The 25,167-nt window shown below is 40.0% G+C and overlaps 1 protein-coding gene across 1 annotated transcript in view; it reads right to left on the bottom strand.

Annotated features, from left to right (window-relative positions):
* The window catches only part of GTF2B (general transcription factor IIB), a 40,669-nt gene extending 24,607 nt beyond the window's left edge, over nt 1-16,062 (bottom strand). Inside the window, exons 1-2 of the mRNA XM_081087815.1 lie at nt 15,747-16,062; nt 9,933-10,039 (exon numbers count right to left, since the gene is read on the bottom strand). Of these exons, the coding sequence (XP_080943941.1) occupies nt 9,933-10,039; nt 15,747-15,763 (124 nt within the window). The 5' untranslated portion in view covers nt 15,764-16,062. The remainder of the gene's footprint in view (nt 1-9,932; nt 10,040-15,746) is intronic.
* Nucleotides 16,063-25,167: the final 9,105 nt, after the last annotated feature.

Genomic DNA, 25,167 nt, shown 5'->3' with positions numbered 1-25,167 from the left:
TGACCTTAAAGTGGAACCTGGAATCCTTTAAAACATATTTTCCAGCTGATTTTTTTTTTAGGGTTCAGGTTCCAGCAGATTTTATTTTCTTCTCAAAAAAAGCTATTTACAAAAGGTATATATCAACAATCTGACAGGCAATGACTTGACATGATTAGTCTCAGCTGATTCTTAATGAATACTCATATATTCAAGTTTCAGATTCACTGGTATAAACAACACCCAGAATGAGCCTAGGAGGAAGAGATCAAATTGACTCATTTTCTCTTTCAAGTCTACCTATACTAGCTACGGTATTTCCCTTAATTGCTTTTAAAAACAATTTCAAATGGTTTCACAAAAGTGGCTTTAACTAGAAATAACACCAGTTGTTCTAAACAACCTCTTATTGTGAAATCCTACTAATAAAAGTCATGATAACCAACATCATGCTTTAACAGCTATTACAATAGATCACTAAATACTTTGTCAATATAAACAATGTACAAAGTAAAATTTATACACAAATTGATGATTTAAATGATTATGCTGCCACCTAGTGCTCATCTTTTAATGTTACACAATTAAACTGTTAGGATTGGGGGGGCGGGGGACACACAAAACAAAAAGTGCTATTAGAGCCAATGACAAAGCTTTGCTTTAAAAAAAATTGGCCCTATTTTAGAGGTCACTACCAATATCTTAAGGATTACTGATAAGGTAAGACAGCCAATCACAAATCATAACACTTCATATGTTTAAAATTAAAATCCTATAATTCAAATAAGAGGAAAGCCAAACAATGTTTACATGTTAAATAGTGTTAAAAAAATAGCAACAAAAGTTCTAAATGGCCTAAGTTACAGGACAGACTAAATACTACACAGCCATTTAAATACTGGGATAGAAGGGAAACAAGACATTAAATGTGTAGTACTTTCCAAAGACAGCAGCAGTATCTCCCATTCACATGCTCTTCTGCAACATGACCTTGTCCCTCTCACACTGATATGAAGCCTATTTCTCCACCCCTTCCAATCTAGGTGGGACCTAAGACTACTTTGATTAATACAATAATACAGAAGTGATCATAGTCTACCCATAGCCCTAACTATCCAAGTACAAAACACTTGCTCTTGGGATATTAGTCTTAGAAACCAACCACCACACAGGAAATATGACTACACTGACACAACTACAGAGAAGCCCTAGACAATGACAGAGCCATGTAGGGAGGCCAAGAAATGCAGGTGAAGAAGCCATCATGGAAGTGGATCCTCCACATTTAGCCTGTGCCATGTGGAAACAATGGCCCACATGAGTCCTTCCTGTGAAATCATGAGCAAAATAAAATGGTTGCTATAAGCCACAAAGTTCTGAGTTTGTCATGTAATTGAAACAGAAATCGTTTCCTGAAAGTATGATATTGCTTTAAGAAAATCCTAAAAACATGTGACACTGGTTTTGTAACTGAATGGTGGGCTTCAAGGAGCCAATGAATGCAGGTTTGAAGAAGAGTGAGAAAAGTGTTATTAAAGACTGGAGAAAAGGTAGTATATACCATAAAAGATAAATGTAATTTTTATATTATGAATTATTTCATTTTAAAAAGTGATAGTAATGAACTCTACTTTCCAAATCATTTGAGTAATATATGGCTTTGAAAATGACAACTGAGTGGTATCTAGTCTTGAGTTTGAAATTAAGAGTTAGAAGCTGTCATAAGTTTCAAGCACAAGTTAAACATTAATTACAGAGTTGTTTAAAAATAATTCTAAGAGTTTCAGTTTCTAAACTTGTCTGTTGATTATTCAATAAATCTGATATAATCTAAAAAGTCAGAAAATGAAAAACTTTTATGGCAAGTACAATCAATCCATTATACCAAGATCATTTAATAAGAAATCAATGATGATATTACATGTCTGGGTTTAAATTCCTATGGACATCAGTATCTCAAATAAGAAAAAGCCACTAATTTTAAGTGGATTGGAGAATACTTGCTCAGCTTAATTTCTCCCCTGTCTCCACAGTATAAGAAAAAAAGGCTTGAATTGAGCTGGGAAGAAAGAGTACATGCCTTTAAACCAGCAAGATAATGCAAATCTAATTATATACTACAATCTAAATTTATTATCAATAGTAGAGGCCCGATGCACAAAAATTCATGCAAGAGTAGGCCTTCCTTCCCCCGGCTGCTGGCACCAGCTTTCACTCCAGCCCTGCCGCTAGGCACCCGGGACCTGGGCAGCTTCCCTCTGGCCCCGGCTTGTCTGGAAGGACGTCTGGTGTAATTGGTATATTACCCTTTTATTATTATAGACTAGAGGCCCGGTGCACAAAAATTCGTACACTGGGTGGGGGGAGGGGGGGAGAGTCACTCAGCCCGGCCTGCCCCCTTCTCACAGTCAGGAAGGGGATGTCCTACTGACGGCTTAAACCCGCTCCCTGTGGGGCGGGCCTAAGCCGCAGTCTGGCCTCCTTCTGCGGGAGGTGACTGGGCCGATCAGGGAAGGCGCCATCCCCATCACCCTGCTGCTGCTGCTGCTGCTGGCCACTATGGCTGCCTGCCCTCAGCCTTCGCAGCCACCGCGGCTTTGTCCAGAAGGACGTTCAGCTGTCCAGTCTAATTAGCATATTATGCTTTTATTATTATAGATAACTTGTATACATACATATGTATGTATATGTATTTTTACAATTTAGACTCATGAAGCGTCATGTTTAATTAAGGTATTTTCAAAATAATTTGCTTGGCATATCAGCAAAATAGAAGAATGGAATTCTCTTTCTGGGGGATAACATTTCACATAACTGGAATTCAAACTAAGTGTCCCCTATCAACACTGACTGCAAATGTTCATCTGTCATGCTGTGTCAACAAGATTTTATGTATTTCACTTTTTAAAAGTCTTTTTGCCCACAACCCAGGCATGTGCCCTTGACATGAATTGAACCTGTGATCCTTCAGTCCAGCAGTCGCCAACCGGTGGTCCGTGAGGTCCGAAAGGTTGGCGACCGCTGGTTTAAGGAAACCTTTGGAGCAGCAGTTGCCAACTGGTGATATCTATTTGGTCCAAAAGGTTGTCGACCACTGCTTCAGTCCACAGGCCGACGCTCTATCCACTGAGACAAACCAGCTAGGCCACAAGCATATGATTTTAATTGAGCATATTCACTGCTTGCAAGGCATTTATAGAATTTTATTACATTCTGATATTTGCTTTTTATCATGTCACTACAGTGTACATTAATCACTTCCAACTGAAGGTTTGGTGGAAGCTCCTAAATTGCACAATTAAACAGATTTTATAAGATGAAAATTTCCTTTGCTTTTGTATCCAGGTCTGAAAAACACTAATGAAAATATAGTTTGAGTCTGGCAATATAGGGTGACCCAAAAAAATATATACACACACTTTGAATAATTAAAGGCAATGTTTATTAAAAAACATTTCATTTTAAAAACTGAGCTATCAGCTGTCATACTGTGCATACATTTTTGGGGGAACACCCTGTATATCTGCTGATCTGTTTGGGAATGAAGATCTTAGTTCTTATTTTAACTTCTGACATCAATGAAAGTATAAAAAATACTACATAAAGCAATTTAACATTACTTGTGACTCAGACATTAGTTGCTGTCAAATTCACTTTATCACAGTGTTTAACATATAGGCACTGTTTTGCCTTGTGACTCTAGGTTGAAAGGTTGAATTCATTTGGAAATATTAGCAAGTCTACAGCAATAGTTAATTACCAAAGCCATTCAGTGTTTAATAGTTATTGAAGGCAGTACTGGTTCAGAAAAATTTCAATCTTGCCCCTAAGCTACAAAAATTACAAGGTAACTTTTCCACTACTAAGCAAACAAATTACTGTGTGGTAGAACTGTCCATAAGATTGAATGAAGTCTACTACTGACATATTGGATCAGTAATAGTACATGATAGGTTCAAACCTTTTCCACAATGTATCTGGTGATGAAAAATACAATGAATAACTATAGGTTTTTAAAAATCTTACATTTTTACACTTTGCAAATAAGTCTTCTGCTCCACACATTTTTTCACCACCATCTATATAATATAGGAATATGGAAATTAGCCAGGATGCCATAAAGTCACGACTGAATAGCAGGGACCTAAGGCTGCATGGCGCCTGGCTGGGGAGAGGGACTTCAGGCCGTGCCCTCCACCCAGCAGAGCTTGATGGGGTTGGAGCTGGCTCACCCAATGTGGGTGGGGCCAACCAGGTCTGGGTCTCCCGCATTTTCGAAGCACATGCAGGTGGTGGGCGGGGACTTGACTCTAGGTCCCTCGGCGCACCCCAGACTCTGACAAGAGGAAGATTTTCATATACATTTTACTAATTTTCTTTCATCTCTGACACTTCTATTATATAGAGAGGGCAAATAGCAATTATTAAAATATTTCCTCTAATTCCCTTTTAATGTGCACAAATTTCGTGTACCAGGCCACTAGTAAGTTATAATACATTTTAACAGATTCCACTTCACGGTGTACTGAATCAATACTCTTGCAACATCTTTGAAAGTACTTTCTCCTATGGATGTTCCATGCAGTTTCAAACTCTGCACTGACTCTTGAATAAACAACTCAACATCAGTAACATCTGTCAAGTCATCAAGAGTCTAGGAAAAATAGTTGAAATAATTTGCCTTATATTTTGAGTATTGATGTCCTCAACTCTTCAAACAACTGTTCTTACTGAAAGGCTAACAGTCTTAATAAGTTTTTCTCTGGACACATTTCTTCAGCTGTTGCAATCACACATAAATTAATTAACTCACCATTGGTAAATGGCTTTCCCTGCTTGGCCTACAAATGAGCCACTCAGAAACTTTAGCTGCAGCCTTATTTTCATTCTTTTATTTTTGTGAGGAAATTCTGCTGTGATGAGATATTCTGTTTTACATTTTCTAAATCATCTGACCATTGTTTTCCTCAGTTGGGAGTACTGTGACAGTGTTTTGTCTGGTAATCTAAATGTTTATTGCATTCTTTTAGCACAGCTAAAATATCATAGCATAATAAACACAATGCTTCACCATCTAATTCAATAACAAAATAACTCATACTACACTGGGCCTTAAAAGCATGACATTCAAGTTCATCGTTTTTTGTTTGTTTTGACATAATGAGCATGCAATCATAACAAAACAAATAAATAAAATGTTGCAGTATGGAGGTATGCTTGTTACTTAAAAATGCTGTGGAATTTTCACTATCAACTGGGATTTGTAGTACACTGAGCAGCAGTACAAAGTGATGAGAGCAACATATATGGTTTCTGTTGCAACTACTAAATTCTGCTGTTTATTATGAAAGCAGCAATAGTCAATATGCAAACAAATGATTATGGCTGTGCTCCAATAAAACTTTACTTATGGACACTAAAATAAGAATTTTATTATTTTCATGTGCCCCAAAATATTATTCTCTTGATTTTTTTCAACCATTTAAAAATGTAAAAGCCATTCTTAGCATACAGGCCATGTGAAAACAGGCAGTGGGTCGTAGTGTGCCAATCTCCAATTGAACTCATTTTATTATGTAGGATAGAAATTTGGCTCCCATGCAGACAGAGGAGCAAGACTGCCAGATTACCTAAAACTTCAGTTTCCTAACCTCCAAAATGAAGATAATATGAGCACTCACCTCACATATTTCTCTGAGATTAAACTGAGTGAATATGTAAATCATTTAGAACAATGTCTACTGTAAAGTGAACTAGCTGTTAAAAATATTTCTTACTGAGCATAATACAATGCAAATGGATTTCAATTCTTATTAGCAGCTCTGTATGATTTAAAATTCCCACTGGAGCCGAAACCGGTTTGGCTCAGTGGATAGAGCGTCGGCCTGCGGACTGAAAGGTGCCGGGTTCGATTCCGGTCAAGGGCATGTACCTGGGTTGCGGGCATATCCCCAGTAGGGGCTGTTCAGGAGGCAGCTGATCGATGTTTCTCTCTCATCGATGTTTCTAACTCTCTATCTCTCTCCCCCTTCCTCTCTGTAAAAAAATCAATAAAATGTATTTTTAAAAAAATAAAAAATAAAAATAAATTCCCACTGGAGATCTGAAGAAAGCAGCCTACTTAACCCTACCAGACAGCTGTACCGATTTTTCGGTAATTTCCAAATCTGCCGCTATACCGCTGTACCTAATTTTCGGTACTTTGCCTAGACCTATTTTCTACAATGTCTCCAAGTTCCATCTTATTCTAACCACTTGTTTGCATGTAACTAACATTTTTCTATATCATGTTGGTTTTTCTCTTTAATGCTCAGGAGCCCAGGTGTAGGGGACAGTTAGGTTCAGGGCCTCAGGTCTGGTAGGGTTAAATGAATATTACAGATGCCCTCCAGTAAACACGTCCACAGTTCATCAACATCAATGTATCTGTTATACTTCCCACAATCCTAGCATTTTCAAACTACTAAGGCATGGCTGCAACACTACCACCAGAATACTTTTTTTAAAAATACTAGAGGCCCGGGGCATGAAATTCATGCACGGGTAGGGTCCCTAGGCCTGACCGGCGATCGGGGCCAATCGGGGCCTTCCAGCTGCCAGCCGGGGCCTCCCTTCCCTGGCTGCCGGCCGGGGACTTCCTTCATTCCAGGCCGCCCCCTGATGGTTAGTGCACGTCATAGTGAGTGATCAGTCTCCCGGTCGAACTCCCCCAGGGACAATATGCATATTAGTCTTTATATATTTAAATGTTTTTATTGATTTCAGAGAGAGGAAGGGAGAGGGAGAGATAGAAGCATGGATGAGAGAGAAACATCAATCAGCTGCCTCCTGCTTGCCCCCTACTGAGGATTGAGTTCCCAACCCAGGCATGTATCCTGACCTGAAATCAAACTCGCAACCTCCTGGTGCATGGAACAACACTCAACCAACCAAGCCTCATTGGCTGGGCAGAATAATTTTTAAGTAGACCATTTCTATTCTAAAGTTTTGGTGCATTTCTGGATTAGTGAGCAAAGAAATAAAAGTGAAATTTTAAGAAATATTTTTAGCAATGACTATTTTACACTAGAAAAACATAAATAAATCATTCCATAGGAAATGAAAATTACAACAAATCTTTTTTGTTTACTAAAAAGCCTTGGATAAGATTCAACACAGATACACTTTTATGCTCCGAAATAAATGACATTTAAAAGCCACAAAAGTTATATTACATGGGTGTAATCCTGCCATCCTCAATGCCCCATCAAATATTTAAGCCTAAGAACTCAGGAAACTGGGGCCTTTTTTTTTTTTTTTTTTATTAACTCTCAAATTGATGTTCCCTCCTATCCAACATTATAAAACATGCATCTTGGAAAACTTTAGGATGTTGAAAAAAGAGATAGAAGAAGATATAAACAAGTGGAAGATTGTACCTTGTTCTTGGATTGGTACAAGAATGATGAATCAACATCATTAAAGTGTCCATACTACCCAAAGCAATCTATAGATTCTATGCAATCCCTATTAAAATACTAACAACATATTTCAGAGTTAGATCAAATACTCCAAAAATTTATATGGAATCAAAAAAGACCCCGAGTAGCTGCAGCAATTCTAAAAAAGAAAAACAAAGTTGGAGGAATCACAATACCAGATTTCAAGTTATACTACAAAGCCACCATAATCATAACAGCCTGGTACTGACACAAGAACAGGCATATAGATCAATGGAACAGAACAGAGAATCCAGAACTCAACCCAGGCCATTATGCTCAATTAATATTTGACAAAGGAGGCAAGAGCATACAATGGAGTCAAGATAGTCTCTTCAATAAATGGTGTTGGGAAAATTGGACAGATACATGCAAAAAAAAATGAAACTAGATCACCGACATTCACCATACACAATAATAAACTCAAAATGGATAAAGGACTTAAATATAAGACGTGAAACCATAAAAATTCTAGAAGAAACCATAGGCAGCAAAATCTCAGACAGCTCTTGTAGGAATATGTTTACTGATACATCTCCTAAGCCAAAGGAAACTAAGCAGAAAATAAACAAATGGGACTACATCAAACTAAAAAGCTCTACACAGCAAAAGAAACCATCAACATAACGAACAGGCAGCCCACTGTATGGGAGAACACATTTGGCAATGATACATCTGATAAAGGGTTAATATCCAAAATATATAAGGAACTCATACAACTCATAAAAGGAAGACAAACAATCCAATCAAAAATGGGCAAAGGACCTAAATACTAATAGACACTTCTCCAAAGAGGACACACAGATGGCCAAGAGACCTATGAAAAAATGCTTGAAGTCACTAATCATCAGAGAGATGCAAATCAAAATGACAATGAGGTACCATCTCACACCTGTCAGAATGGCTACCATCAACAAATCAACAAACAAGTGCTGGCGAGGATGTGGAGAAAAGGGAACCCTCGTGCATTGCTGTTGGGAATGCAAACCTGTGCAACCATTATGGAAAACAGTATGGAGTTCCCTCAAAAAATTAAATATGGAACTACCATTTGACCCAGTGATCCTACTTCTAGGAATATATCTTGAAAACCCTAAAGCACCAATCAGAAAGAATGTATGCATCCCTATGTTCATAGCAGCACAATTTACAATAGCTAAGATCTGGAAACAGCCCAAGTGCCCATCAGTAGATGAGTGGATAAAAAAGCTATGGTACATTTATACCATGGAATTCTATGCAAAAAGAAGAATTTCTTACCCTTTGAGACAGCATGGAGGGACCTGGAGAATATCATGCTAATTGAGGTCAATCAGAGAAAGACAAGTATCACATGATCACACTCATATGTGGAATCTAAGTAACAAAATAAACTGATGAACGGAGTGGATCCAGAGACATGGAAGCATGGAACAGAGTGTGGAATCTCAGAGGGAAGGCAGGGGAGGGTGGGTGGGTGGGAGGTAATCAACCAAAGAACTTATATGCATATGTGCATAACTCATGGACACAGAAATAGGATGCTGAAGGTCCAGGGGGGGCTGGAGAGGGTCTATGGGGAGAAAAAGGGACATATATAACAATAAAAAATTATTTAAAAAAGGGGGGGGGGTTGGTATGTGGGCTCTTGAGTTTAGCAGCAGAGAGGAGCTAACCCAGTTCTCAGGTAACATGATAGTTACATATAAAGAGCTTTCTATATGGTGGGCACTGTTTAACTTACTTTATACATGATAACTCATTTAATTTTCTGACAATAATCCCTTCAATCCTATTTTCATTCCCATAGGCAAGGGCAGTAACTTGCACACTGGAGCTTCTCTCTCACTTACCCACCATCGTGATTCTCTAATTGCCAGTGGTATACTTCCCCACATAGTTTCAAATATTTTATTTACATTTGTATTCATATTCATTTTCTGATATATGTCAAGGCTTCACAGTAATATGTTGGCTTCACTAATGTATGGGTGCCTGGTGAGGAGCACTGTTATTATATCCAAATAAAAAGAACTATGAATAAAGTTATCATTTTTTTATTGTGATAAATAACTAGATATTTTTCCCTATCTTTTGTATTCTGCATGAAACTACAAAAACTAAAACAATTCAGACCTGATTTTAATTTGGGAGATAGAAAAATAGTACTGCAAAATAAAAAAAAATCAGGACAAATATTGTCTGCATGCTTAGCAAGACATTCTTTATATTCCCAATTAAAACCTTTCTAAATTCTTCAAAGAAATAAAAATAAAACATATGCCTTTGAACTGACAATAAAATATGATATCTCTGAATGATTTTACTTACTTGTGTTTTTTTTCGAATTCTTTTTGAGTGTTTCATGATAATTATGAATTAAATATGAATTACTTAAACAGTCAAAATGTATTCACTAAAAGACAGTTTGGAAAACACACAAAAGACAAAGTATCCAAAATAGTGATATTAGTTAAAACCGTAATAACTGCTTACCTACAACCAGGCCACATTCAGGACAGATCATATCACCAGCTCTGTAGTCCTCCACTAAAATCGAATCTGGATGGTTTGGACATGTGACTCTTGGGAGAGCATCCAAACTAAATGAAATGGGGAGAAAAAAAAAAAGCTTTTTTTTTCTTTTTTAAAAATTCTCACCCTAGGACATAAAGGGAGAGAGAAACATCAATGTGTGAACCATACGTGAGAAATACCAATCCTCCCAAACAACATGTAACAAAGTAGTCTTCTGGGGGTCGGAGGAGGAAGGATTTTTAACATTTTTCTTTTTTTCTTTTTTTTACCCTTGACCAGAATCGAACCTGGGACCCTTCAGTCCGCAGGCCGACGCACTATCCACTGAGCCAAGCCAGTCAGGGCAACATTTTTCTAATATATACTTATAACATATTTAAACTAAATTTCTGAAGTAAACACCCCAATTAAATTACTTTAAATTCTAGCCAGTTATTAACAGGTAGATTCCTTTGGAATTATTTTTTATAAGTTACTGGTTTGCAAACATAAAAAGCATTAAAAATTTTGAATAGGAAACAAGTGTTTTATTCTCTTAACATGTAGGCAACTAAGTTTTTAAAAAATCTTGATTAGCACTGAAATGACTAGCTACCATAATAACCTGTGAGTTACAGATAACCATGCAGTTTGTGCCCCCTGCCACTTATTTCTCTGACCAGAGAATAAATTTTTTCTGCATGCTAGTTACCATGGTGGTAGATTTAGAATAGTATACTAAACTTAATCTACCCTATATAATAAAAGCCTAATATGCTAAGTGTCTGGCCAACCGTTCAACCAATCCAAGTGTAATATGTTAATGATATGCTAAGGCCATTCAACCACTGGCTTATGATGTGCACTGACCACCAGGGGGCAGACAGTCAACCAGTCGTTATGACGTGCACTGACCAGGGGGCTGATGCTCCAACTGGTACATTAGCTTGCTGCTGGGGTCTGGCCTGTTGGGACTGAGCGAGATGGGCTAGACATGCCCTAGAGCTCTCCCACAGTCCCTCCCCGGTCCCGATCCTGCACTGGTGGGGTCCCTCGGGCTGGTCTGCACTCTCTCGCAATCCAGGACCCCTCAGGGGATGTTGGAGAGCCGGTTTCGGCCCAATCCCGCAGGCCAGGCCTTGGGACCCCACTGGCGCACAAATTCGTGCACTGGGCCTTCAGTAGTAATATAAATGAGGGCGGTAGATGTGGCTCTACTTTACTTAAGACTTAATGATTTCATTTAGCCCAGAACTGATTTTGTTGGCAATCAAGAAATAGTTTTAGCCAAAACTGGTTTGGCTCAGTAAATGGAGCGTCGGCCTGCGGACTGAAAGGTCCCAGGTTCGATTCCGGTCAAGGGCATGTACCTGGGTTGCGGGCACATGCCCAGTAGGAGATGTGCAGGAGGCAGCTAATCGATGTTTCTCTCTCATCGATGTTTCTGACTCTCTCTCTCTCTCCCTTCCTCTCTGTAAAAAATCAATAAAATATATTTTTAAAAAAAGAAAAAAGAAATAGTTTTAAAGCTACTTTTTAATCTATTTGTGATATTAATAATTTGTTCAATTATTTTATAATGAAGCAGTTTGGGGAAGACACATCAGCTTTAAATGACCAGACAAAATCAGTTTTAAAAAGCAACAAAGACATTTAACATAGATTTTGTAATTATTTCTGGGGATATGACCTCATACTCACAAATGTTTGTTATCACTAAAAATAAGTTGTCTTTAAAAGTTCACTTGAGACAGGAAAACCTTATGCCATAAAAAAAAATGCTGAACTACAATAAGGATATAAATGAAAAAGAACCACCCAGCCAGCATGGCTCAGTGGTTGAGAATGGACCTATGAACCAACCAATGATTCATGATTCTCTCTCATTGATGTTTCTATCCCTCTTCCTGTCCCCTCCTCTCTGAAATGATTAAAAATACATATTTAAAGAAAAAAACCAATCACGATGCAGACATTTTACATGCAGCAAAGCTGGCTTTCAATGACCATAAACTGTTAATAACATGCAAGAATTCAAGGAATATCATTTCCACGAGCCCTTTCCTTTGAGTTTACTGGAGACTGAGTTTTTCACTTCCAATATGACAGGAAAGACATCAATGTAAAAATTTGTGATGAGACAACTTTACACATAGAACTTTATGAGAGCCTATATAAGAACTATTAACATTGTGAAGTACTCATGTCAGAGGTAGTACAGGTATTGTTATTCTGAGAATGTTTTCTGTATTATGTGGAATAAAGCCAATGTTTAATTATGAAAAAATTTCACTTGAAATACTCTAATAGAAGGTTATGTTATAGCCAACACAAATATACATCCAAAAGACAGCATTACCCATGTAAAAGAGGTATTCATGGTTTTGGATAAAGTTCTCACATAATACAATTTAGAATGTTAGCTCTCAACATAGAAGGCAATTCCCACTGGAAAATTGATAATATAATCCACATTCCCAAAATTTATATAGTCAAGGTAACCAGAACACATGTTGATCTTTTCATTGAAAAAAATGGGAGGCGGGGTTTGCTTTACATTTATGCTTATTCCAGAAATTCCTATAAAAAATATTTTCATAAATTATGACAAATAAAATATTAAAAAGGAAAAAGTTATGGAAAATTATTTTAAAATAAAGGAAAACGTTAGCAGAGTAACAGTAATTACAAATGCATAATGTGGACAGTCAGGTGGCACACATCACACAAAGGACTGATGGGAAACAATATCATGTAGTATGTGTATCTATTTATATATCTATATATATGATATAAAAAAATCACAAAGATATGCTTACTATAAAAAGGTATGAATTTTATACAAAATTGAGATAAGTATGAACTACAGTAATATGCAATAACATGAATATCAAAATGCTGATAAAAAAAACTACTCATGAACACATATTTTTGCCATTTATATAAACCTTAAAGTGGGCAAAACAGATCTATGGTGTCAGAAATCTGGATGTGGTAAAGACTATGGGCACAAAGAAGGCTTCCAGGGTGCTAGTGGTATTTGATTTCTTGACCTGGGTTGTAGCTTTGCGTAAATGCTCACTTATTAATTGACCTGTACACTTAAAACATGTGCACCAACTTCATAAAAAAGGTAAAAAGCAAGGCACAGTGTTTACATTAGACACCTTTTTCAGGGGGTGATGGGAGGGCTTAGAACTATCCTATATAATCCTATATAATCAAAGGGTAATATGCAAATTGTCTCCTTGACCAGGAGTTCGATTGGAGTTTGACCAGGGGGCGGGGCTGGCCCGCCAACCATCCAGGGCCCTTCCCACCCGGCTAACCCAGCCCATCTCGATCAGGCGAGCCAGCCAGACCCCACCTGTGCACAAATTCGTGCACCGGTCCTCTAGTATGCATATATTTGCTTAAGCAGAGACTCACTGGGAAAGCACAAAACTAGTTACAATGAATGCTTTGGGGAAGAATTAGATGGCTGGAAGCTGGGGAAGAAGGCAGACTACTTTTCACTTTTCATGCCTTTTTACTGTGTGTAATGTGTTACCTATCCAAAATAAAATCAAATCATGTAAGTCAACTTTTAATCAAATTTCCCCAAGAGTATACAAAGGAGAAACTACAAGAGTGGGGTTGTAGGGGAAGTAAGGGGAAAAACAATAGGAAAGGAATGTGGTAAACAATCACCCCTAACACTAAAGCAATTGTGACTACCTAAGAAGCCAGATAATCCCAAATTCATTTTATAGCTATAACTTACTGGGTGCCTACTGTGGGTCTAGTGCTGTACATACATTATTAATCTTCAAAGCTACCCTGAAGATTGGCATTATCTCCACTTTAAAGATTATGCCCAGAGAATGATTTGCCCGAAATCACAGAAGTAGTGGTGGAGCTTAAATTTGAACTCAGAACACTTGTGCTCTTCCCTGTGAAAACACCAGCCAGCTTCAGAGCCTAGTAAGTGTGTATCTTCCTCAAGTTAAAAATAGTGAAAAGGTAGAAATACTAACATTTTACCTTTGTTCTCACTGGAAGAAAAACTCAAAAAGCTGAACAATGCATTAACACATAGAGCTGGACATGTTCAGAAAAAATTTATTTTGAACATTTTTTTTTTAACAAGGTATACAAAGTATAGTGTACTTTTTGGGTAAGGAATCTACCAAGTGAGACTGATACTGTAACATTTCATACAAATACATCATCCTGTTCTTATATGTAAAAGCTGTGCCCAAATATGCCCACATGCACCTTTCAAATCTACTGCCATGAGAGACCATACGCTGTATTTAGGTGTCTTTGGGAAGCTGAAGTTTCCCATTTACTTACAAGTAAGCCTTCCCTGACAGAGCCACGCCCAGATAGAATGATTGAGCACTCAATCATAGAATAACAATCAGTAAACAAGAGTGTCATTGACTTTAAGAATTATCGCCAAACAGGCCATTAGCTAAAGCTGCCTCACTGTTCCCCATTTTTTAAAAAAAAAATACAGTAACATAAAATAGTAAGTTTTGGCAGTTTACCAAAAAGGGCCCGGACTTCTCCAGCTTACTACTTATGATAATGGCTTTCATTGGGAACTCAATTCCACAGATTACAACAGGTTCAAAAATTTATGCCAGAGTTGCCTTCCAGAAATTATAGGAACTTAATTACTTTTAATACATTATGAATTAACTAAAAGCCAACTGTGAGAGAACAAGAAAGAGATATATGCCTTACTACAGCCTGTTCTAACCCTCAACTTGGAAAAGCCAGCACTGGCATGACTCAGTTTACACTCATGCAAAAATACTCGTATCTACCTTATAGTGGCAAGGAGAGATATAATTAAGGTCTGCAAGCCTTTTTCAGGTCACAGGATTAAAGGCTGTCTCTCCGGGCACTACATGCTTTTCCTGTCCATGTGAGTACATTGCATTTTTAAAATACATTACGCAGTGGTTCTCAACCTTCCTAATGCCGCGACCCTTTAATATAGTTCCTCATGTTGTGGTGACCCCCAATTTCATCGTTACAAATTGAACATAATTAAAGCACAGTGATTAATCAAAAACACAATATGTAATTATATATGTGTTTTCCGATGGTCGTAGGCGACCCCTTTGAAAGGGTCGCGACCCACAGGTTGAGAACCGCTGCATTAGCGTGACTTCCCAGCATCTGTAAATAATTTTCTGCAGGCAAGATTTTCTTCAGGAAAATACAGAAGATATCTGTAAAGAAGCCTCTTAAGAAGGGAACTCATCGGGTCTTCAGAAATGCCTTAACCTCCATTCAGAGGACCTCTGGGATGGCAACAGACTCCACCGGGCTCACCAATACCGACGTCCCCAACTTCCCAGCTGTCAGCTGGATGGGGACCTGAACTAGCCCTCTCCCGCTCTTCGGAAGGGACGACTCACGGCCCCGCGGGCTGCCCGAGCCGTAGGTGGAAAAACCAGCGAAGAAAAAAAAGGAACAATAAAGAAAGGAAAAACAGACGTTTGCAATCTCAGCAAAAGGCGAGAGGCTAGGGGCTGCGGACCCAGGGGCCCCCACAGAGTGGAGCCCGGGCGAGATGGCGATCTAAGACCCTGGGGCGGGAACGCCGGCGGCTCGGCAGCCCCAGCGACGCCCCTGACAGCCCCGCCGCTGGGAAGCGCCTTTGTCCGGCCGGCCGGCCGGTGCGGCCGCCGCCGCCCGCATCTCCTGGGCGCCCTGCCTGGCACGGCAGCCCCGCGGCCGCCGGGCACGGGGTCCCCGCCCGCCCTCGACTAGCCGGGATCGGGCGGACGTACTAACCGGCTGGTAGACGCCATCTTCACGGCCACAGGGATTCCTGGCGAGACAACAACTCCACACCGACAGAAACAGAACAGGAAGCCACTGTGGCGACGGGACGCGCCGAGCCCGGCTTTTATAGACGAGTCGCCCACGCAGTCGTAACAAGGCGCGGCTACGGGTCGGGAGAGGGGCCAAGAAAAGTGAGCTCCGGAAGGCCACGTGCTTTGCGTTTTATTATTTTTCTTTTCCGTGTCCGTCGTGTGCTCGGTAGCAGGGTGAATCGGCGAAACTACCCAAGAAAACTTCCAAGCGGACCCCTGCAAACGAGCTACCCCCAAAACACCACAACTGGGCGGAGTTAAAGCACAAGCAACCCGGGCTCGGTGCTGGAGGGAAGCCCACACCCGCTGGGGCCAACCGCCCCTCCCCCACCCGGAAGTCAGTTCCTGGGGTCGGCCGGCGCTTCTCCCTGGCCTAAAGGGGTAATGCCATTAAGAATTTGGAATGAACAGAGAAAGTCACTTAGTTCCGTCGGGACAGGTGTCAGTTCAGGCCCTGTCGTCAGCTAAGCCAGCCGTCCCTTCTGCCTTCGGCGCCAGGAGTCGTAGTATCTGCCTCGCTTACCCCCTGGAGTTGCAGGAGATGAAACAAAACCCTGGGCGAGCGCTGCACCCGGGAGGCAGGGAGACCTGGGCCCTGATCTGCTTGGTGTGTTTTTTCTCCATGTCCTTAACTGTGGCTGATAGCTACAGTATAGAGAATTTGGCAAAACGTTTAGATACCACCACCAAGTGTTCCTAGATTTATTTATTAGCCGAATGACGTCAGAATAGTAATAGCAGCAACAGTGAAAACAACGCTACCACCCCTTGGCTGAAAACAAGCCGCCCGTGGCCCTGGGGGATCCGAGGAAAGAGGGTGCTCCGGGTTTCTACGGGGATGAGGACTTAGAATATAGAGGCTGCTTTGTTCTTCTGGGCATGGGACTCAAATGCCACTGAGCGCTTGAATGTCACTGATTCTTGTCTTGAGAGGTGGGAGAGACACGCTTCCGTGGAAAGAAAAAGGGGTGTAAGGGAAAGGAGTTTAGGAACTGAAATAGGATGGTAATGAGAGGGTTTTGATTTTTTTTTCTCCAGTCTTCCAATCTGTAGTTCAAAAGGTTGACCATATGAATCTGAGGGGAAAGGCGGGGTAGGTGGGAAGAGAGCAACCAGAGAACTTGCATGCATGATCCACGGACACAGACAACAGAGTGGTGGAGGCCTGGTGTGTGTGTGGGGGGGGGGGGGGCGGTCTATAAGGGGTCACTGGGAGGAAAAAACGGACATAGGTAATACTTTCAACAATAAATATTTTTTTTAAAAAAGGTTGACTATACTATTGTGTGAGGGGAGAATGAGGGGTGTTCTCCCTTAATACTTGGGAAAGCCTCAAAAATGCCCATTCATTTCACCAGTGCCAAGTACAACCAGGAACGGGCTAGGGGGTGCCCCATGCCAATCAGGAAGGACGTTGTTACAGTGAGCACCTTGGTTTGGGAGAAGAGGGAGAGGAGGAGGAGGACAGCTGGGCACCTCTTGAGGATCAAGAATAAGGACCTACCAACTAATGGTAGGCATTCAGTAATGTTTGTGGAAGGAAGAAACCATCAGAGAAGTTGAAACCCCAGAGGAAGGAAGCTGGGTAACCGGTTAATTAACTCCTGCTCCACCTGAGAGTCACTTATCTGCCATAACCTAGTTAGGATATCTTTTATATTAAAATAAAAGCGACTTAGGCAGACCATTTCTTTTTCTTTGTTGGTACAGCGTTGGCAATTTCTAGAGCATTTTCATCAACATAATCCCATTTAATCTTCATATCTGATCCTGAGAGATTAAAATACTCGCGCGCGCGCGCGCGCGCGCGCACACACACACACACACACACACACACACAACTGGAGTTTTATCACCTAGGAATCACTGACCCAGACCAGTATTTACCAGAACTTCCAGTTTGTTAGTATCATCATTTTTTATTCGACTTAGTTATGTGGATTAATTAGTTAAAATAATTTATTTAAATTAACTCACCTGTTTTACATTTTTATTTCATTTTACTATTTTGCTTTTTTTTATTTATTTTTACTGTTTTAAATTACCATTTACATTTAATATTATTCTGTATTAGTTTCAGATGTAAACCTTTACTTTAAAAGTTTTTGTAATTGCTGTGACATCACAACCTGATGGGCTACAGTTCTGCTAAACTACAAAATGCTTTACATGATTTTTTAAAAGTTTGTGATCCACCTAGCCATATCCCTTTTTAAAAAAAAATTAAGGTGTAACTATATACCATAGAATTCATCTGTTTAGATGTCGATGATTTTTAGCCACTTTACTAAGCTATACAATCATCCCCACAATCCAGTTGTAACACATTTCCATCATCCCGATAAGATCGCTCATGCCATGCATGGTGAATGCCCATTCCACTTCCAGTCCCAAGAACACTTAACTCCTGCCCGTTTCTATAGGCTTGCCCTTTCTGGACTTTCCACATAAATGGAATCATATGAGATGTTGTGTTTTGTGTCTGGCTTCTTTCACTTGGCATAATATTGTAGAGATTCGTTAGATTTATCTTGTGGCCTCACTTTTAGAAACATTGATATATGAGTATCTGTTATAAAAGTGTCTGTATGGTGATGGTAAGAAAGATGACAATTTCCTAACCTAAGGAAGGTTTGACAAATATTTGTTTGGAAATGATATGGCATATTCTGCTGAACTAGAATGAACAAAGGATTCAGTGAAATGTATGACCAGGTCTAACTTGGACTCTTTTGGAAATGGGATGGAATGTCTAGAATATTAGACAAGTCTCATATGCCTGGTAGCTAATGAGCCATACATATTACTTCTGGAAATGTAAGGGTTTTACATTTGTTTTTCAATTTTTAAAATTATGTATGAAATTCAAATGCACTATACACTATATACACTCGAGGGAATAATTTTATAATTCCTCATGGACCTGTCATTCTAATTAAACAATATAAATTTTGCCATATTCATTTCATGTGACCTTTATTTCTCTTTTCTCCTTTTGCTAAAGTATTTTAAAGACAAATCCCCCCAAAAACAAAAACAAAAACAAAAAACAAATCCCATATATCGCCTTGACCCATGCATACTTTAGTGTACATTTCTAAAAAATATAGACTGTTAAACCTTTTAAATATAATGTTATAATACATATTACATTACCAACCATATGTTTACACACTAGTTTTCAGCTGGTAATTATCCTGGGTCTACTTCTTGGTGTTCGGTTTCATTAGGCAGCAGTGTAAGACTGTCGAAGGTGGCAAGGAGCCAGAAAGGGGGAAAGAGGGCTCCACGTGGAGCTGCAAGAAATAACTGAGTTTTTGAAAGTAGAGTTAAGGTCCTTGTGCATTAGGCCATCTGTCAGGTACCTCACATTCATTATCTTATGTAATTATTGAGTATCTTGTCAGGAAAGTATTATTATTCTCCTTCTACAAGTTTAGGGAGGTTGAATAGGTAAATTATCCAGCTCACAATAAGTTAGAGGTGGAGGTAGAATTCAAAGCAAGAAAAGACTGACTAAACTTTCTACTTCTTTGCTTGCCTACTATGTAACTTTTATTGCAAGACTCTATTTTAGGCCCAAATTACTGTGCCTTGGGAAATACAGATTATATTTGTAGAAATGTTCACTATCATTTTGATTCTTTAATAACAGCTCTAAAGCTTCATTAAATTTAGGTAGAAGTAGTAAGAAAAATAATTATGATAATAGTAGCAAACACTCATATATATAGTGTTTACTATGCGCCAAGTGCTATTTTAAGATTTTGTATATAATAACCCATTTACCTTTTCCAACAACTGAGTTAGAACCATTATTGTGCCCATTTTATGGATGGGAAAATTAAGGTACAGAATGGTTAAGTAACTAGCCTGAAGTCACACAGCTAGTAAGTGACAGACCAGGGATTTGAACCCTGGCAATTTGGCTCCAGAGTTAATGAAGTATGCCTCCAAATAGAAACTCAATATACAGAAATGCAGATTTACAGATTTCAAGATCAGAAAATGGATTAAACAAGCAGTGTGCCTACAGCATTCGTGTGGGCTTCATTTTATGGGCAGCTGTGCTCTAAAACGTTCTGGCCAACTGTCTACATAAGGATACATGTGTTTGTCAGATCATGTGCTACCTAAACTGAAATGTGCCTGGCTTGTATCCCACTGCTAAATGTACTTGCACACGTGATCCTGAATTTAACTTTTCCATTTGTTTGTTTATTTATTTGAAATCTTTGGTTCCCCAGTATTGTTGGCTTGTCCTTCATTTGAGAATATATCCAGTTTTTCACTGAGGAAAGACAGAAATTTCTCTGAAGTGCTAGAAAGTCGAATATAGGCTTAAAACATTAATAATCTATAAATAGAAAATATTAGCTGCCAGTTATCTCCTTACAGAATCAGGGAGGAAGATAGATAGAAGTTAATTCATTTTTAATTCAATGTTCAGTGAACGGTAGTTTTCTTTTAAACTTCTAAATCACTCCAATAAAAATAAAACAAAGTAATTCTAAAGGGTTTACTTTAATAACTTGGGACTTTTTAAATTAATATTTTTTCCAAAAAGATATCATTTGGTATTAAATGTGTGACTTCAAACGTTAAGCTGCATTATTTAGTGTTGTTTCATTTTAGGTATTAAAGCTAATAATTTCCCCAAAATAACAACTTTCTCATTCTATAATTTAAAAAATGGGGGAAATGACATATAAGACTATAATTTCCTAAAAGTGTTTTTAAGTACATTTATTTTAGTGTAGATTATATTTACTTTTTAAGTCCTATTAACGGTTTTCAAGTGCCCTAATGAACTATTGGGGGAAAAATAAGAACATGAAACATGTTCATATTTATGTGACTTGTTACTTGACACTCTCTTAAAGATTGAATTTTTTTAACATTAGATGTTTATTATTTCCATTAAAATCACATGCTAAAAACCTTATTGTATAAAATAAGTACCTACTTTCAAATAATCTCATATTATTTGAATATAAATTAAAACTCTGAAACTTTTAATTAGAAAGTATGACCATGTGATGAGGACATGAAATTGCTTCTCTCATAGTCATCCATTGCTCACAGTATGATAAATTGATACAAACCTTTTAGAAATCTGGCAATACTCCAAGAATGGTTTAGCTGTTAAAGCCTCTTGAGCCAGTAAACACTTTTGAGAACTGGAGTAAAGAAATAATCTAGAGCCCTACTGGTTTGGCTCAGTGGATAGAGCGTCGGCCTGCAGACTGAAGGGTCCCAGGTTCGATTCCAGTCAATGGCATGTACCTTAGTTGCGGGCACATCCCCAGTAGGGGTTGTGCAGGAGGCAGCTGATTTATGTTTCTCTCATTGATGTTTCTAACTCTCTATCCCTCTCCCTTCCTCTCTGTAAAAAATCAATAAAATATATTTTTAAAAAAAGAAGAAATACTCTAGAACAGTGCATGGCAAACTGTGGCTCATGAGCCACATGCAGCTCTTTGGCCCCTTGAGCGTGGCTCTTCCACAAAATATCAACTTTTGCGCATGGGCCACGAAGTTTCAATCGCACTGTACATGCGCACTTGCACGTGGGATTTTGTGCATGAGCCACACTCAAGGAACCAAAGAGCCGCATGTGGCTTGCAAGCTGCAGTTTGCCAACCACTGCTCTAGAATATGGGATACTATCTTTATGAAAAATCCACTGTAATATTATTTATAATGAATAAAAATAGAAACAAGAAAATGCTAAACATAGAAAAACAATAACTTTGGTTATAATGTTTTAGGATAGAAAGCAACCTAGACCTTTGAAATAGGAGAATCTATACAAATAATAGAGGAATATGCAAATTGTCCAGAACACCATCACAGTAACATTAACAACCGAACAGCAGGCTGGGCAACTGCGTGGGGTGACCAGTCCGGCAGGGGGATTAGTGACGGATGACCAAATGACTGAACAGTAGACTGCATGGGGCGACAAGGCCAGCAGCGGGGAAGTTGGGGATGACCAGGCTGGCGGTGGAGGGCAGTTGGGGATGACCAGGCTGGTAGGGGGGGCAGTTGGGGGCAACCAGGCCAGCAGGGGGCCAGTGAGGGGCAATGAGACTGGCAGAGGGGGGCAGTTGGGAGTGATCAGGCCAGCAGGGGGGGCAGTAAGGGGCAACCAGGCTGGCAGGGGGGGAAGTTAAGGAGGCAGGGAGGTGAGTAGTTAGGAGCCAGCGGTCCCGGGTTGTGAGAGGGATGTCTGACTGCCGGTTTAGGCCCAATCCCTGGCAGTCAGACATCCCCTGAGGGGTCCCGAATTGGAGAGGTTGCAGGCTGGACTTAGGGGGACGACCCCCCCCCCCCCCCGACATGAATTTCATGTACCAGGACTCTAGTGATGTATAAAAAGTCCCTAAAATCTTAGTATAGTTTAGTTGTGGAAATTAATCCATGCACCAAGGACCTTTTCTAAACAGTGCTTTACCAGGGCTGATTCTGTTACTTCAGGTGCTTGCAAGTAAACTGCAGGGAATTCACTAAAGACTGAAGCATCCTATTTTTCGTTGGACCTTTATGACTAACCTTTTGCACACAGAAGATACTTAATAAATGTTGGTTTGTATGAGTTTTTGGTGGATTGAATGAAAAACTATATTTGAAATGTCATTATTTTGACTGTTCCTTACTAATAAAGCCTAATTAGTGAGGTTTACCTTGAGAGTTTTCCCATTACAGCTAAGTTTTCCTTCTTTTATTCCCTAGGTACTTTCTCTCTCCTACAAAATTGTCAATTATACCTGCTCATTCTCACTATTATTTTTTTTTACCTTTCCCACCTTTGCTCTTTCACTTAATAAGATGGAAGGACTCTACCCCACACTTTTGTGAAGTAAAAACATGTGCCACTCACCATCCGACCACTGATCTTAGCCAAAATGGGTAGTTGCTGCACAGTGTCTCATGCTCAGACACCACAATATAATAATACTATTATTCTCTGAGTATTAACAATGTTCTCACTGCTAAACCAAGTCTCTTAGTGTTTTAAATAACAGTAAGATAAGCAGTTCCCAAATATAATTTAATGCACGTGGTATTTGGTATACCATCAGTTATGTAGAATACTTTTATTGGGGTGGGTTTTTTTCAAGTTAAAAGTAGTGTTGGGGCCGGAACCGGTTTGGCTCAGTGGATAGAGCGTCGGCCTGCGGACTGAAGGGTCCCGGGTTCAATTCCGGTCAAGGGCATGTACCTGGGTTGCGGGCACATCCCCAGTAGGAGATGTGCAAGAGGCAGCTGATCGATGTTTCTCTCTCATCGATGTTTCTAACTCTCTATCTCTCTCCCTTCCTCTCTGTGAAAAATCAATAAAATATATTAAAAAAAAAAAAAAAAAGTAGTGTTGGGTTCTGGTCAAGATGATGACATAGGTAAATGTGGTACTTGGAGCCTTCCATAACCACATCAAAATTACAATTAAGCTACAGAAAAATTATCATTCAGAATTGCCTGAAACCTAGCTGAACAGAAGTCCTACAATGAAGGACATACAGAAGAAGCCACATTGAGACCGTGAAGAGGGGCGGAGACTTGGAAAAGGCTGGTCCCACACCCTCTTATGATGAATAATCAGAAGGGATATTTCAGCTGTGGAAGTCACCCCTGAGGAGCAAGGGGTCCCAGACCCACATCAGGCCTCCCAGCCCAGAGTTCCAGTGCCAGGGAGAGAAGTCCCCATAACTTCTGTCTGTAAAAACCAGCTCAGATTGTGGCTGAGTGAGAGGAAGGGCTGCTGGAGTCCCAGGCATTCCCCTTAAAGGACCTGCACATGGACTTAATTGGACTCACTTACTCTGAGTTCCACTGCTGGGGCACTAGGGACGCACAACGTGGAACTGAGTTGCCAGGCATCAGGGCTAGAGCTGGAGGGGCAGCTTTCTCCCAGGCAGAAGTGCTGGAAGAAGCCATTGTTCCTTTTCTGGGACCTCCCCCAATGTGACCAGTGGGAAGGCGCTATATCTGAATCTCCATCAACCTGCCTATCACTGTTTTCCATGCACTGGTGATTCCCTGAAACCCTGCCTCAACCAGTTTGTGGGCCCACCCAAGCTGTTTCCAATGGCTTATCCATACAAATGGCCTATCTTGGCTAATGCTAGAAACTTTCGTAAAATATCTCAAACAAGCAGAATCTGGCCTCTGCATGCCATGTACTTCTCACTGAGTGCCCCCCCCCCCCACCTCCCCACGTGGTTCGCACTTGGCCTCTCCTGGGCATCTCTAAGCCTGGCACAAGTAGCAGCCTGGCAGATCATTTATAACTCATGCCAAGTGGCCACAGAAAGGGTTCAGGTGGCAAGTGACCTTGGCTTGCACCTCCTAGGAGGCCCCAGAGCCAGTACACTGAGTGGGTAACTTCAAACCATGTTGTGACACCACCTAACCTCCTCCGCCTAAGGAGTAGACTGCACAGCACCAGAGCCCCACTGACGTAAGTCCTGCTCTGTGGGGTGGGCCCTGCACAGCTGATCCTCCAGTGTGGTTGCAGCCAGTAATGGCAGCCAAACAGCCTGGGGGTCAGTCCTTCCCACTGAGGTGCCAACAGCAATCAGGCTCAGCTACAACAGGAGGTACACACAGCCCACATGGGGGCTCACCTGGAGTGCTTAGCTTGGGTGATTGGGAGGTGGTATTACTGCATCCTATATGCCACCTACTACACAAAGCCACTCTACCGAGCCCAGGAGATGTAGCAGCTCTACCTAATACACAGAAACAAACACAATGAGGCAGTCAAAATGAGGAGACAAAGAAATGTGTCCCAAATGAAAGAACAGAACAAAACTCCAGAGAAAGAACTAAACAAAATGGAGTCAAGCAATCTTCTAGATGAAGAGTTTAAAAAAGTGGTTATAAGGATGCTCCATGAACTTAGTGGAAGAATAAAGGAACTTAGAACTTCAGCAAAGATGTAGGACACATAAAAATGGAGATAGAAAACATAAAAAAAGAACCAGTCAGAAATGAAGAATACACTATCTGAAATGAAGAATACAATACAGGGAATCAACAATGGAGTGGGAAAGCAGAGGATCAAATCAGAGATTTGGAAGATAAAGAAGCAGGAAATACCCTAGCAGAATAGAAAAAAAAGAGGATAGTATAAGGAGCCTCTGGGGCAACTTCAAGCGCTTCAAGCGCACCAACATTCAAATGGGTTGTCAGAAGAGAGAGAGCCAGGAATTGAAAACCTATGTGGAAAAAATAATGACAGAAAATTTCCCTAACCTGGTGAAGGAAAAAGACATGTAAGTCCAGGAAGTACAGAGAGTCCCAAGCAAGATGAATCCAAAGAAGCCCATATC

Source organism: Myotis nattereri, assembly GCF_964212035.1.
Source record: "Myotis nattereri genome assembly, chromosome: 3".
Classification (NCBI taxonomy): Eukaryota; Metazoa; Chordata; class Mammalia; order Chiroptera; family Vespertilionidae; genus Myotis; species Myotis nattereri.
Note: the sequence above shows the minus strand (reverse complement) of the source record. Positions and strands in the feature narration are given on the sequence as shown.